General features: G+C 41.1%; 1 protein-coding gene across 1 annotated transcript; it reads left to right on the top strand.

The window, feature by feature from the left end:
- Positions 1-525: 525 nt before the first annotated feature.
- Positions 526-15,521, top strand: espnla (espin like a; the record flags this gene model as incomplete). Its single annotated transcript, XM_083911023.1, has 11 exons — positions 526-819; positions 1,477-1,667; positions 4,547-4,733; positions 4,819-5,001; positions 5,132-5,263; positions 10,700-10,864; positions 10,964-11,093; positions 11,230-11,402; positions 11,492-11,656; positions 12,751-13,709; positions 14,870-15,521. 11 exons carry the CDS (start codon positions 526-528, stop codon positions 15,399-15,401), a joined length of 3,111 nt encoding a protein of 1,036 aa, XP_083767149.1. The 3' UTR covers positions 15,402-15,521.
- Between the last annotated feature and the right edge of the window lie 282 nt (positions 15,522-15,803).

Genomic DNA, 15,803 nt, shown 5'->3' with positions numbered 1-15,803 from the left:
ACTAAACTATGAAATATATAGAGATTATAATCTTGCAAATGTATCGTCTGTGTAGCCATCCCCACTGAGATGAATTTTTAAAATAGTTGTAAAAACCAACACTCATTGTAACATTATAATCCACCGTGCCTTGGCTCTGACTTCTCCCATTACTTAAGTTTCCGTGCCGCCTCAGGTCCCCCATCTCCGGTGAAGCGTTGGCGCGTGTGCCAGCATATGGTCACTGCCACACAAAAGAGAGCAGGAGGCCATGAGTGCAGCACCTCCACCCGTCTTTCATTACCTTTCTATCTCACTGGCTCTGACCCCCCTCCTCTCTCCCCAACAACCATGCTGGCCAGCTGGCTGCTGCTCGGGTGTCACTTTCCTGGCTCAGGAAGAGGCAATGATTGCATGAGTTTTTGTTGTTTTTTTTGAATTGAACGAGAGTTGAGTATGAGTGAGAAAGAGATGGTAACCTGGTGGGAGCCAGAGCGCTCCAGGGAGCTTGTTCTGTTTGCCATAACCAACTCATAGCAGCCAGGGATGGTGCTTCATCGAGCCATCCAGGCTGCTCGAGCAGGGGATCTTGAAACCCTGAGGGAGCTGGCATCTTCTGGTCACCTCTTGCCTGCCATAACTGATGCTCAAGGTGCAGGCCCAGTGCACCATGCGGCCAGGTGTGGACGTCTGGAGTGCCTGCAGTTCCTGGTGAACGAGCTGGGGCTGGCAGCTGATGCCCGGGCCTTGAACAGGGCCACACCAGCACATGATGCAGCAGCTACTGGCCACATGCAGGAGCTGCAATGGCTAATAGACCTAGGAGGCTGCAACATTGAGGTAAGTGTATCCACTGTGAGTGATCTCTACAGAGAGGGAGAGAGGGAAATCTACCCTGAGAGCTCACATGCCTTGGAGAGATGCCATGTGTCCAGCTTTCCTGGTAATTTTTACTGACTACGTTGTGTGCGAATCTAAATCCAGGCGATGGCTTTAGATGGTCATCTAACTGATCCCAGAGTGAGCTTACATCACTGCAGTTGTAAAAGGTACTGTATGCTACCTTTTCAGATGTATTACCAGCTGATTACATCATATGGTGTTGACTTACTGGGTATCCATTAGTATTATGTAGCATGTGTAATTAAGTCCAGATGCTTGAGTGGAGCCCCCATTGAGCCATAAGTGTAGAGTCAAGTCTACCTACTGTTATTTCTCTCTAAATTAAACAGGTCCATTATGAATGAATTTGCAGATCCTGCTTGAAATTAAACAGCACATGTAATGTTTCATCTTGTTTCTTATTGATTGATAATAGAGATTACCAATTGTCTTAATTGGTGGTCTCCATAAGAAATATGTTGCACTGTATCTTGCATATGAATGAGACCCCTTTGACAGATCTTGGTAATCAAGACTGTTTATAGTAAGCCTTTAAAGTAGAGTTCTACCGTACATCAAGCTTCATCTAATTTCCGCCTTTGTTAATGTTTCCAGGATAGGGACGCTGCCGGTGCCACTGCGCTCCACCTTGCAGCCCGGTTCGGTCGTGTCGAGGTCATCAAGTGGCTGCTTTCTGTTGGAGGAGTTGCCGGGGTGGAGACAAACTGTGGAGCTGTGCCTGCTCACTATGCTGCAGCCAATGGGGACCTTACCTGTTTAAAACTACTTGTTAAGCAGGCACCTGGGTGAGTTCACGTGCATCCCTCATTGCTCTTTAAAGGACTAAGCCCAGCTTTAATGGTGATTTTCATTTTCAGAAATCAGTATGGCTGATTTCACACCTGAATATGGTAGGGCCACTAACCCAGTAGTTGTGGGTGTTTTTTTGTTCTATTAACTGAACAGAGGCAAAGCACAAACTCTGAGATGTTCAACAAACTTAAAGTGGATCTATTATGCTTTTCCTTATTTTCTGTCATCTAGATCTTGTTATAATGCTGGATGTTCGTGCTAAACATGACCAAAGTCTCATATAATGAAGTAAACGGGTTTATGGGTAACCAGTCTAACCCCCATGAGCAGATCTGCTCAGGATTCAGACTGCGGTCAACGCTTCCTTATAGACAGTTCTTTCTACTGTCGGCGGTCTGACATCTAGCTTTCACACATTTTCAAATAGGGTAATTCCGCTCCAGGCCCACAAAGTACCGCTATGCACAGCTCCGGTAGAACATGCTGCTGTTTACTACTTGTAGCTACATGCTAACAGCAGACAAAGCTGTAATATTAATATCATAGTCCTGCTGCAACATGTCCATATGTGTTGTGTTTGGTTTAGAAAGCTTTATTTGTGACTTTTGAAGGTAGAAAATCACATTATACACTCAGTTGCAGGAGTCTTCTGCAGTAGTACAGCAATGGAGAATGGGACAGCGGAGACCTAGGAAGTGCTGACCTATCAGAGCAGACTGGCCTTTTTTTCGGGAGGGGGTCTTAAAGAGACAGGCGCTGCAACAGAGCGTCTCTGACAGAGGGTGAATACAGGTGCAGCAGCCATGAGCGGTATGAGAAAAATGTTCTAGTAGAAGCAATACATGTATGAACCTGAAGAAGTGTATAATAGGTCCCTTTTAAAATAAGGAAAGACAAAAATAAAGCTAAAACCTGCAGCCTGACAGCAAGCTGCAAGTTAGAAATAGAAATAGAGAAAAATCACTGGCCGTTTAATTTGTGAGCCTCACCAAACTAAGGTGAGCTAGATATAAAACTTTTAGACTATGTCCATGTGTACACCGACTGTCATAGAAAATAGTTAACTACAGAACAGTTTTAACCTTACTCCCACAACTTGACAGTGGTCTTTCACAGTTTAGAGTGTTTCTCGACCACATTTATCTGATAGAGTTTGCATTGGTACCATATACTACTAGCAGAATTCAGTTGGGCAGGTTTACTATCTATCATTAATGTTAGCTAGCTTTATCTATTTAAACCATTTGTCCAGTTATTTTAGCTAGATTTATTTATTACAAGCATTTATCTTGTTCTTTTAGCTAGCTTGATTTATACAAACCATTCGTCCAGTACTTTTAGCTGGATTTAACTGTTTCAGCCAAATGTAGCCTACTTTCTATTTAAACTGTCTTTCAGCTAACCATTTCAACTCTTTATTCATTATAATAAGCTAACAATTTTAACTTCTCTGCTAACTTGCAATCTAGTTTTCACACACCCTCAGCTGTTGCCCTTGGTGTGTCTGAACTGACTCGTAGTAGTTGGTTAGTAGTTTACTGTATGTATTGTGCTGTAAGCCTATCATCATAGGTGGTAGCTTACCTATACATATACTGGAGATCAGCATCACACCAATTTGCAGCTATTCTCCTCCTAAAATCAAATATGTTGGTATAGTGTTTTATCAACTATTATAAGAAATGTGTTGCTATTAGACACACTCAGTATTATCGTACAGCTTTGGGTGGAACTATATGGGTTTCTTTTTTTTTTCTCTTGGTGTTACCAGTCCTTTAGTCGATAGACAGTATTTCCAATAAGTGAATCCGTTATGTATAATCATCAGTCACTGATTGACATGGCTGATAATTAAACAAAAGGATTTGTAACATTAGGCCACTGTACATTGGTGCAGAGGGGCAGAAATCCCTCTCATGAATCCCATGTCTTCTCCATCTCTTAAACATGAGATAGTGGCACTTATTAAGGACCAGATAAAGATACGTCACTCTTCTGCTTCATGTCTGTGACGGTTATTTTCTTGTGATGGAGTATCATAAAACACACATATCCGATATTTGGAGATGCACTATACAGCAAATGTTGACTTATTCAGGATTGACAAGTTGCACCGGTCATGACTAAAATATCAATAGAATATCAAAACAGAGCAAGCACAGAATCTACACATTACAACAGTAGAATTGTTGTTATTAATAGTTAACAGTATTCATTTCAGTATGAAGGTTGTCCATTACTTCAAATTACTTCTACTACTACTACTACTACTACTACTACTACTACTACTACTACTACTAATAATAATAATAATAATAATAATAATAATAATACGTATTGACAATAGCACTTCATTTTAAAGTTTTTTCTTCAGGTGCTCATATTTGTGTCGCTTAATATGGTTTTACAATACTGACATTTTTGATGATATTCAGTAGTCAGTTATTTTGTCCATCATTTCACACAGTACCAATGCCTATATTATTTTTCAACAATTGAGATAAAGTACGTTTTATTCATTCACCACCGTGTGTTTAGTTACTGTATCTTTGGAGCCTGTTTCTGAATCAGAAGTCTGAAAAAGACTTCTTTATTTGTCCTTTATTCCTGATGCTTACATTTTGAAACATTTTGGAAACCTGTGTATCTACTTCTTGTGTATCCTCTAAGGCTTCTGTATAAAATTCTGAATGTCACACTGAACAGAAGCCTATTATGGCTGAAATAACCCACAGCATAAGTCTGATGTTTTTAATATCATATATCATCTACTTATCAAAATGGTGTCCTTGGTTGCAATACTGACTACATGATTTTAAGCATTTAATGGCTGATAGTAACTTAACTTTGTTGTCTCCTTGTTGGTCTACAGATTTGTGGATCACCAGACTGTTATCGGTGCTACCCCCCTCTATCTGGCCTGCCAGGAAGGGCACCTGCATGTTGTAGAGTACCTTGTGAACGCCTGCAGGGCCGACGTCCACCTGAGGGCCCACGATGGCATGACCTGCCTGCATGCTGCTGCTCACATGGGCCACCAAGCTGTGGTGGTGTGGCTGGTCAGTACAGAAACACAACAATCATCTCCTAGTTACATTTGTGTTTCTTTAATCACTTTAATCCTTTTTCATAAACTCCAAATAGGTGACCTGTACTGATGTCAGCCTGTCCTGCCAGGACAGAGATGGAGCAACTGCTCTGCATTTTGCTGCCAGCAGAGGGCACTGTTGCATCTTGGAGAGGTTGCTTCACATGGGTTCAAAGGTCATCAAGGATTACTGGGGAGGGACCCCACTTCATGATGCTGCAGAGAATGGAGAGCTGGAGGTTAGATGCAACTTTTTTCTTTAGTTTTTTTCTGTTATAGTTTTTGTCTTATCTTGTTTAAATAAAACAAACTGTATTCATAGAGCATTTTTTTATAGATATTGCTGTGTCTTCCTATTCCTTCTTTCAGTGTTGTAAAATCCTGTTGGCCAATCAAGCCAACCCCTCAGATCATGATATTGATGGGTTCACAGCAGCGAACTTGGCAGAGTACAACGGACACCATGAATGTGCCAGATATCTCTGTGCCATGGGGAAAAATGTAAGCTCTCTCACCTATCAGTATATATTTTTATCACACATTTTCCTGCCCTGTGTCCTCACTTTGTGTCAGCACTGCACAGCTGTTTACTTTGGCATGAAAATCAAAGCTAGTTTGAGGCAGAACATCAAACATCTGGAGGATCTTCTTGGAACCTCGGTGAATCATTTTCTTAATTTGCGACTTGTAATTCATGCAGGTCAAGCCTGTCCTTCTCCAGTGCTGTTGTCTTCCACTCGGCCTGATTGCTTTGCTCTCAGTCTAAGAGGTCTAAGAAAGTGGAGGATGATGGCTTTTCTGTTTAATAAGGCGTAACATAAAGGCGACGGTGCCGTGAGTGCTGGAGGAGATTCTTTGTTCTCAGTTTGCCACCGATGACTCTCTGAGATTGGCTCTTTTGTTTTGCACAGAAAACAAAACCGTAATGTGACTGATGAATATTTTAGCGTTAACACATTGTTTGTGCTGATGTTCAGGGCAGGGGTCAATGCAGTATAAACTAGCCTGTATTTACTGTAACCCAGGATGAATAGTCAGTTTGTTGTGTGCAGCCTCTTTATGTCTTGATTTAGTGGTTTTTCTTTTAAATTGCTACATAATAATTAGGTTTAAAGAATAACAGTTGATACTGATACAGAAATTAGAGCGTGTAGAGTTGATTTTAAATAGGAAACAGATCAAACTGCAAACTGAAGGAGCTGATGGGGACCACTCTGTCAGCAGACTTGTTGAACCTTAAAGCCTCACAGCTGTCCACCTGCAGCCTGTCCTGGTTTCTCCCCATCACACTTCACTTGCCGCCTATAGTGCAGACTACACAGCAATGACCACAGAGTAACGAAAGCTGTCGGCCAATTGAAGCCATGAATAAGTCAGCAGAGAAGAGCAGCACTCATACATAAAGAGGATGATGATAGGGAACCAGTGAGGTGTGGCTGCTGAGCTCCCCTTCAGAAATAATCCTCCTATCAACAATGGAGAGCTAATTAACGCAGGGACTGCTGCGACGTCCGACGCAGCCGGAGCCGCCTCCAACTAAAGGCCTATCAGTTACCCCTCTCCAGCGGCTCAGGTGGAGGGCCCAGGGGCTGAGCCCGTTATGAGATCCACAAGCTTAAGTTTCAGCATTTTCACCATTCTGATGCCTGGAACCGGCAACTCTATCCCTCTGTGGACTTTGGAGAGCAGGATGTCATTGGCTTCAAACACACGTTGTGTGTCATGTTTTTTTTCCAGGGACTTGGAAGTGCTATGATTGTCACCTCTGGATACTGTGTAATGTTGGTAGCAGACAGAATGATGTATCAGGTTTCTTGGCAAGGTATGAATTGGACACAGACCGAGGCTTGATGTTAACAAATAGGTCATCTGATAGAATCTGAAAAAGACATTAATTGATTTAAATCTTTATAATATTTGGAGAGCATGCTATGTAATGCTTTGAAAACCTACTCTGCCGGAGATGATGTTCGTGTCGATGTGAATGTTTTCATTACATTTCTGGTGGTGTTTTAAGTTTGTAAAGTGCTCCGTAGATCGCAGGTTTCATTAGTTCTGAAGTGTCAGTCAGATCATCCCATTTCCGAGCAGCGACCTTAATGGATTGGGACATTGACCGGAGAGAGCTGTGTATTTGGCCTCTCTGCATGTTTGGATCGCTCACAACGAGGTCAGACTCGCTCAACGCTTCCTCATCATCTCACATCTCATGAACAGCTGCAATCAAATAAACAGTGTGTGCCGTGAGGTTTACTTCACTCACATTGTTGCTCCATTTACAGCGATCAGACCAAAGATACTGTTGTTTGAGAATGGTATTTTTAGAACACTTGGACTGAGGAAACGTGTTGTTTAATTTATCACTGTTTTTGTTTTCGTCAAGATTTACGCTTAAACACAAAACACAAAACATGCCACGCGTTAATAGCTTTTATAATAAAATATCTGATCAACATTATCACTAGAGAGAATCTAATGACTGCATTGTGTTCTTTACTTTGTCAGAGATAACTTACCTGAAGGAATGCTGCTTCTGAAGTCCTCCAACCTCTTTCACATCGGGTCTGTTGATTTGCTCAGGCTGCATCACAGTTGCATTTGTATCACAGATGGGGGGATATTTCACAGAACTATAACATCTATATCCTATCCCCATAAACCATGTAGTATTCTATATACTTTCATAGTATGATAATGTAGAGTGATAGGGTCATTATAGTGAATTGAGACTTTTAGCAGTTTTAATTTGATCTAATGACCCACTCACTCTACATTATTCTGCGTATGACATGGCTACATACTGAAGAAATCATTTTGACACAAAATATTGATTTAAAAAGGATTTTACTGATTTAAAATCATTCCTCCAGAGTCTATGATAGACTGTAGAATGCCTTAATTCAATCAGAATTGAGTATTCAACAAAGCCGTTTAATATAATCTATTAATAGCTGTAGAGCTTAAAGATTAGTCCTACTTGATCAGCAGAAAATGTATTTCAAATACTGTTTAAGTTGTTTTTTAGTTCTAAAATGCCAAAATCTCACCGCTCATAGCTTATCAGGTGTGAATATTAATGGCTCACCTTAGGCTTTGGGATATTTTGACACTATGAATGAGATGAATTAGCTCCTCTATTCAATTGTTCCAAGTGGAAAAAGCACTTGAACAGGCATGGATAAAATGTCTCTATTCCAGCTGCTTTGACAAGTCTTCCGCTGATACTTCCCTTCGTGCAACAGCGTGGCCATTGGTTTGTTCATGCATTAGTGACATTACCGGCCACCCTATCCTTTCCCTTAATTATTAACAGCATTCTCCGATCAGAGTTTATTGTTTATTGCCTGGCGGTCCTTGGCCACTGGCAGAGATGCTGATGATGGTGTGAAACGAGTGTTTGGTGACCTTACGATAGTGTCACCCTCGACACGGAGCAACCATCCCGGATACCTGGCTGCACAAGTCAGTGTCTCCAGGGTTTCATTGTAGAGTGAAGTCTTACCGGAGAGCACTGGGAGAGTTGGTCACGGTCAAGGTTAGTAGGTTTTTAGTTTGGTTTCACTCTTCTTTGCGCTTTATTACATGATTTTTCTTGAAGTCTGTGGCTGGACAGGCTCAGTGATTAGTTTTGTACAATGAAAAGTAAAGTTTAGTAGGTCCTTTTAAAGAGGCCCTAGCTGACAGATGTTTTGGCAATGTTTGACCTATTTTCTGATCAGTTGTGGCCTCTTACGGTTAGGCATGACTAATACCCCAGGCATGACCTTAGTACATGTTGTCATTTTTGATTTCTGCAAATTGGAAAATATTTTTTTCTCCCTTTTTTTTTTAAAATCCTGCACTCTCTTTAGATATAGTTTTTCGATCCGGTAGCTTTTACAAAGTTCAATTATAAAGCAGAAAAATATTGCCATTTGTCTTCTTTGGCTTCAGGGGATGCAAAAAAAAAGAGCTGTAAATGTTGGCAAAAACATTGTATCTGTCAGTTGTTAACCTTTCAAGCATTTACCTCCTTGCAGGAAACCTGAGAGTATTTTAACATGTGAGTGGACATGTATTTACACTATAGTGTTCTGTGTATAATGTACACCCGCTGTATACATTCCATGTTGCAATTTATCACCAAGAACATGAATATTTTATGTGGAAGCAGGTTGTTTTAATGACTGACTCCAGAATTACAAGACATGTTTTTAAATACACATGGTGTTCTGAAATACTTAAACCCTCTCATGGCTTGACCCACAGGGACTACCGATTACTGCTGCTGCATGTCAGACAATGAGGCAGCACTGAGTAGCTGTTTCCTAACTCTTGGCTCCTAATCCGTAGTGATCGGGCTCTTTGTGGTCTTTGATAGAGGGAGAGTGGATCCAGGCCAAAACAGGGCTCGGCTATCTATATCTGCGTGGCAATTGTGATGGGGTGCTGATGAAAACCAAATGCTCTCTGGCCACTGGGTCTAATTAAACACACACGGACCGGTTCATCATAGCTCTTAGGACACTGAACTGTTATGAGAAGGGTCACAAAGCAATCAGGCTCCCTCTCCGCTTTTGCCAGCCCCCTTGTTTATCTATTTATGGATTGCACAACTTCAGGGAAGTTAATTCCTCTGCCTGAGCAGTGTCACAGCATATTTTGTGCTGTTGGACATCAAAGTGCTGTGTGAGAGGAAATGGCAAGGACCACCTCACGGACACAAAGCACAACTGCACGCAGCAGCATATTAGAGCTGCCTTTGATGTTTTGGTTACTAATAATGTCTTTGGAGAGCTGAATTTGATATGCATTCTGCATGGAGTGCATTAAGACAATGCAGGTTCATTAAAAGGGATCTAAATGTTTCCATACATCCTCCCTGGAGTGGTGTAAAATGCTGCCAATTATTCAAGGTTGCTTACTATTCTGTGAGCTTGTTTGGTTCTTTGTGTCTTTCATAGTACATGTCCATAGGCTTTAAAATGTTTTCATGTGTTCATTTTAATCTATTTAATTATTTAAGGGATTTTATTTGGCAGATTTGTTACAGGAATTCCTTTTTTTTTTTTAGATTTACAGACTTACTGTTTTCATCCAAATTTTTTATCCATCCATCTTCAACCGCTTGTCCCTATCAGGGTCGCGGGTGGGCTGGAGCCGATCCCAGCTGACATCGGGCGTGAGGCGGGGTACACCCTGGACAGGACGCCAGTGTATCACAGGGCACATAGAGACAAACAGAGACAGACAACAATTCACACCTACAGACAATTTAGAGTCATCAATTAACCTAACACGTGCATGTCTTTGGACGGTGGGAGGAACCAAGAGAGAACCCACGCAGATACGGGGAGAACATGCAAACTCCACACAGAAGGGCCCCAGCCAGGAACCAGGAACTCTCTTGCTGTGAGGCGACAGTGCTAAGCACCACACCAACAGAAATATTTATGTATATATTAAAATAAGCCAATCTTACTTGTACTTCTATGCTAAATTCCATCCTTATATACTTGACTCCCTTTACACCTACATGACATATTGACCTGTAGAAAATAATCCAAATAAATCTCACTATAATAATAATAATCATAAAATTAATAAAAAATAGTGTAATTGATTACACTGTTCTAATCTAGCTTTCTATCTCCCTCAAACTATAACTGTCTACCGTTCCCACCTTTGGGCAGAATCAAATACATATTTCTTGCCTCTACCTCGGCCTCTTTACTCTAGTGAGAAATATTGTCACAATATCTTCAGATATTTTTTTTTTTTTCCTGTCCAACAACGGAAATGTCACGTTTCATCAGATGTGGACTGTCGAAACCAGAATAATAGCTTATCATTGTAAGGCTCAGAAAGTTCAGAAAGTCAAAAATGTTTTCATAATTTTCATAATATCCGGTCTTCAAAAGTCTTACACAGTATTAAATGTGACTATTATATTTGCAGACAGCCTGTGCAGATCAGCCCATACAGGTAATTGCTCCAGTAGAGGAAGAAGTGAAGGTGAAGCCAGCTGTGTTGTTGCAGCGCCGCAGAGAGGACTACTACGGCTTCTTGAGTGACTCATGCGGGGACAGTTACAGCAGTAAAACACCCATGGATAGCTTAAAGGTAACGCTGAGTTTAGTTTTTTACCATGTTTTCCATTCTCAACAATTTCGCGGTATAACCATAACAACCAGGCCATGTTTCTTTTTTTGTCCAAACTAGCAACCTGAGAGTGAGGAGTCCCCACAAGCGAGATACCCTCAGCCCCCTTCTGCACCTCCTTTACCTCCTGCTTCAACCACACCTGCCCAGCTGGAGAAAACAGCTGTAAAGGTTCAAATCGCAACATCTGGTGAAAAAAAAGAAATTTTGTTTATCTTATTCATTCCTATTTACTATACTATGAAATGATTCTTTTAAGTCACTGTTTGTGTTCATTAAAGTACATTAGAGTGAGAAAGACAAATACTTGATGATATGTATTTCAGTTGTTAAAGGTTTCAATCAGCCCAAGGCCGCCGGGAGTGAGATAACTGTCTCTGCTGTTAAAACCATGTTGCCTGATGCAAACCTCCTGGCTGAAAGAAAACTTCTTGGCAACATGGCGCCCATTAAATCCTTAAAACAATCAGGAATATCAGGAACCTTCACTGGACAAGCAGTGAGTGGCAGTAAGCTTTCTTATTTTGTACACATCCTTCCTTTGTCAGCGTTTTCTTTCTGTAGCTAAAAATGCTGTTTTGTGTGTAGAACAAGATGGTGGTCCTGCCCACCGAGGAAGCCAACCTGTCGGATATCGACTACCTGGTGCCCACTCACGATGAGAGGGGCCGTCCCATTGCTGAGTGGAAGAGGCAAGTCATGGTGAGACAGCTGCAGGCCAGGCTGCTGGATGAGGAGGATCAGAGGAGGAAGGTAACGTCTCTCTAAAGATAAAACATCATTATCACTGTTTTAGCTGTATTCTGAGTTAAGGAAAACATTCAATGTGAATTTGTTTTTCTGTTTTGAGTCCAACAGTTCAGTGATTAATGAGTGTTTACATTATGATGTGTGGTTAAAAAAATCAGCCAAAACAATAAGTCGATCGTCAGAAAATTCATCGACAACTAGAGACAGATAAAGTATCTGTGGATAATGGGAAATCGATATTTTTATTACGTATTAGTCAGATAATGAAATAAATAATTATTGGTGAATAATACAAAAACCTAACAAGCACAGCGTCTGCACAGATGTAAACAACTGATTGGACAGATTATGTCAAAGCATTTCATTTAGATTCTTTGGTGAAATGCTTTATAAAAGCCAAAGTACGTTTGTGAAGTTTTTAGTTGTTCTTAATTTAATAAAAATAAAAGAACATTTGAAGAGTCTGAACTGTTTGTTTTGGTTATGTTAACAATAGTTGTGTCAGTTAAATTTGGAATAGATCAGAGCTATTGGATATTAAATCTTTCATCTTTCTTAACCTAAGGTGGGAATACACTACAGGTTTATGACTTTGTTTTTTCAAATCCAAAACTGTGAACTCATCAGTTATCTTATTTGGTATATGCCATGAGAAGCAGGTAATTATCGGTTGTTGACTGAAAAAAAATCTGTATTGTGCAACTATTTTAGTAATTGACCAATCATTTGCAGTGTTAGTAAAAGTCAGTTGAATGCTGTACAGCCTACTTAAAATCCCCATCTAAACAAATGCTTACTGAGCCTAACCAGACCACAATGAGCAGAGTGAAGATTTGTGATGCTTTTCTAAATCTGCATTGCTGAAAATTTGAAAAAAACACTTGGAAATTCCATCATCATTGACATTTACTTTTAATTTCAAATAACAAATCACTGAACACATACCATATTACTAGTCAAGTCATATTTTTGAGGTTTGGATTGCAGTTTTACTGTATCATTAGTTTCACGCCTAAGCCATTTGAAATGAAAAAAAAAAACTTTGAATATGGCATCCTGCATGTTTATCTGCCTGCTGTGTGCCTCTTTTCTTACAGGAAAATGGGAACAGATTTGCCAAAGTCAGCTGGAGGTACTCCCAAGCCCACAATGCCATCCTGGGGCCCTCTGGTGAGCTGCTGACTGAGGATGATCTCATCTATGTGGAGCAGCAGATTGCCAACGTCTCCATGCAGAGGAACTGTGAGGGCTATGAGCTGGAGCTCGCTCGTCTAGCTGAGGAGCTCAGGCACATCCTGCCAGCCCCCATAGTGAACATCACCGTCAACACACAGTTCAGAAACTTCTCAAGTCAAGTTCCTCTACCAGTGTGGTGTGGCCGCATCTCAGGCATCGTAAAGAGCATGTCTCTGCTCATGACCAACCTGACAGATCAGCCCTACTGCAAGATGCCCAACACCGACCTGATCACTGTGTTCTCTCAGACGCCTGACAGACAGAATTCCACCAGGGGACGCAGGGAGAGGATAGAGGATGAAATCCATCAGTTTGGAGTGTCTGTGAGGACTCTGAAGTCTAATTTTGAGACACAGAACTCACCTTTGTCAGATGAGGCGGAGGAGGCTCTCGTGTTAAGTTCTTCCACACAGCTTGAGGCCCCAGAGTCAGACAAGCAGCCTAAAGTCTTGAGTCTGGCTCCAGAAACAGACCAGAACAGTGACTCCGGCATTGACTATGATGAAAATGTTGCAGATGTCCTAGAGACCACCAGCCTTAGAAAGGAGCGTATAGTTGTGCTGTTCTTAGGCCACTGGAAGAAATCTGCCTACACTGTGACACTGAAGAGCAAGGATGCAGCAGAGAGGAAGATGAGTGGCGGAAACCCGGAGACGGGTGACAAATCTGAGGCTGGTCGCGGGGGCAGCGAAGAGAGCGCCCAGTCGAAGATGATGAACAGTTCTCTGGGACACTTCTTCAAGCAGAGGAGTGCTGTCAACAAGATGCTGGGAAACTGGAGGAGCATGATCTCCAGTGTCCCGTCCAGACAGATACGCAGGTAGGACTGCATGACTTTTTTATAACATACTGTCGTCCCTATTCTACAACAGAATTGAAATAATCACGAGGTGGCATCCTTTTTTGTGTGTCTATTGGGACCAAAACTACTAATTTATTTAGAAAGATGCAGGCATTATAGACTTAGTTGGTATTGAATAGGCCTTCCTTGCCCATAAAACCTTTATAAATATATATTGAAATACCCATAATTTTTAGATTTTGTTCAGGGTTTCCCCCAGAAAGGTTGGTAGGCCCAGTGGCAAGTGCCTTATTCGGGTATTCGACTGTAATGGAAATGCACCTTATGGTGGCTGGCTGCAGTATAGGTCATAAATCCCACCCCCTCCATGTTAGTGGATGGGACATGGGCCATACTAAAAAAATCTAAATACATGAAGAAAAAAATCAGATTAAAGATGGTTTCTGTCATTTTTGGTAATTCTTATTACGCTGATGTTTGTCCAAGTATTTATGTTTCTGATGAATTTGGTTTTAATTAGTTATTTGATGCTATAAAAAATGGGGAAAATATAATGATCAACTTGTGATGGTTTGGCAGGTGTATGGGGCTCATCACTTCAGTGAGTACTCCAAATGAGCATGGATTCACTTTTGTGCAGTGGAAGGAAGTGAAGACGTATTGTCCATCTTTATCTAAAGTCTATGTGACAAACGTACACCCTCCAGCTCTATGGAGCTCCTAGCCTTTGTTCTTAGGGCGAGCAAAATTGCTTTTTGTTTAGTCTCACAGCTCCTATCAACCCTTTTCAGCAACAGGCAGCAGTTCTTTGAACATACCGATTTTAGTTTTAGCTAGCAAACATTAAGCTAGCTAAAGTCCAAATAACATTTTAGGGAGTTAGTTGACACAAACTGATCTAAAAGGAGTCAATATTGGACTTGTCCTTTGGCCAGAATGTTGCATTATGTCTGCTGACTTGGGTTCAGTGTGTAGGATTTAGTGGCAGCAACTGAACTTCTCCCATGTGCCAAGCGTTTAGGAGAACGTGAAAATGGCTCATTCTACGCAAACTTTTAACGCAAAAACGATTATTCTTATTTTCAGGTGATCGCTGAGTTCATCCAGCAAGGAAAAATGCCAGATAGTTTCAACCTACTGTTATACATCATAAAATAACCATTCAGTGTTATTCACAGGCTCCACAGGCAGAAAGCCCTCTACTCCCCTGAGCAGTTCCTACCTCGTCTGGATGGCGTGCCAGTGGAGTATGACAACCTGACCCTGGATCTCTTCATGCTGGGCTACTTCCACATGCTGGAGTTGGAGCTGCCTGTGGAGGAACGCAAAATGAGACACCTCTTGTGTTTTGAGGTGTTCGACCATGTGGGCAGCTTTCCCTGGGAGCTGGTCAGGGACTTCCATAAGGCTGTCACACAGGACATTGAGGCTGGGAACCGCGAGTGGAAGGACGGCTTCGAGGACATTAAAGTGAGATTCTTTGGAAACACCGTGAGTCAGTCTGAAAGCACTGTAGAAGTGGTGAAACATACCCTTCCTGAGGTTAGACAGGTCCCTAAGGTCATTATTCAGACACCTACACCTGATGAGGGGATGATCAACAGTGGAACTGACATTTCAAGTTTCAGCAACGAAGAAATTTGTAAATACATCGATCGCAGTTTTGCTTTTTGGAAAGAGAAAGAGGCAGAGATTTTTGATTTTGAGTAGTGTCATCTTTTGGCTATTTTTGTATTGTGTGTAGTTAGTTTACATTAGAGTAGGTAACCTAAATACTGTTTGAATTGGGAATTGAATTGTTGTAATTGTCAACTATCTCGTACCGAAAGCTAGCACAGAATGCTTAGCCAGATTATCAGCCATGTTTACTTAATTGAACAGATATTGCCTGATTTGAATCATAATTTTGTTAATTTTATACTGTATTTTATTGTTAAACCATTAAACTCTATTGCATTTTACCTTATTCTAAACTGACATTGCATGTTCTTTTAATTTCTTAGCTTTTTAATGCACTAATAATCAAATCTAAAATATCTTCACACCTACATACAGCATACAGACAAGCTGCACTTTGTCTAGCATAGTAGTATTCTAATTGTTTGTTGCAGC

This window comes from Echiichthys vipera (genome assembly GCF_963691815.1).
Source record: "Echiichthys vipera genome assembly, chromosome: 3".
Classification (NCBI taxonomy): Eukaryota; Metazoa; Chordata; class Actinopteri; order Perciformes; family Trachinidae; genus Echiichthys; species Echiichthys vipera.
The sequence above is the reverse complement of the archived record's forward strand: the minus strand, read 5'-3'. Positions and strand labels throughout refer to the sequence as shown.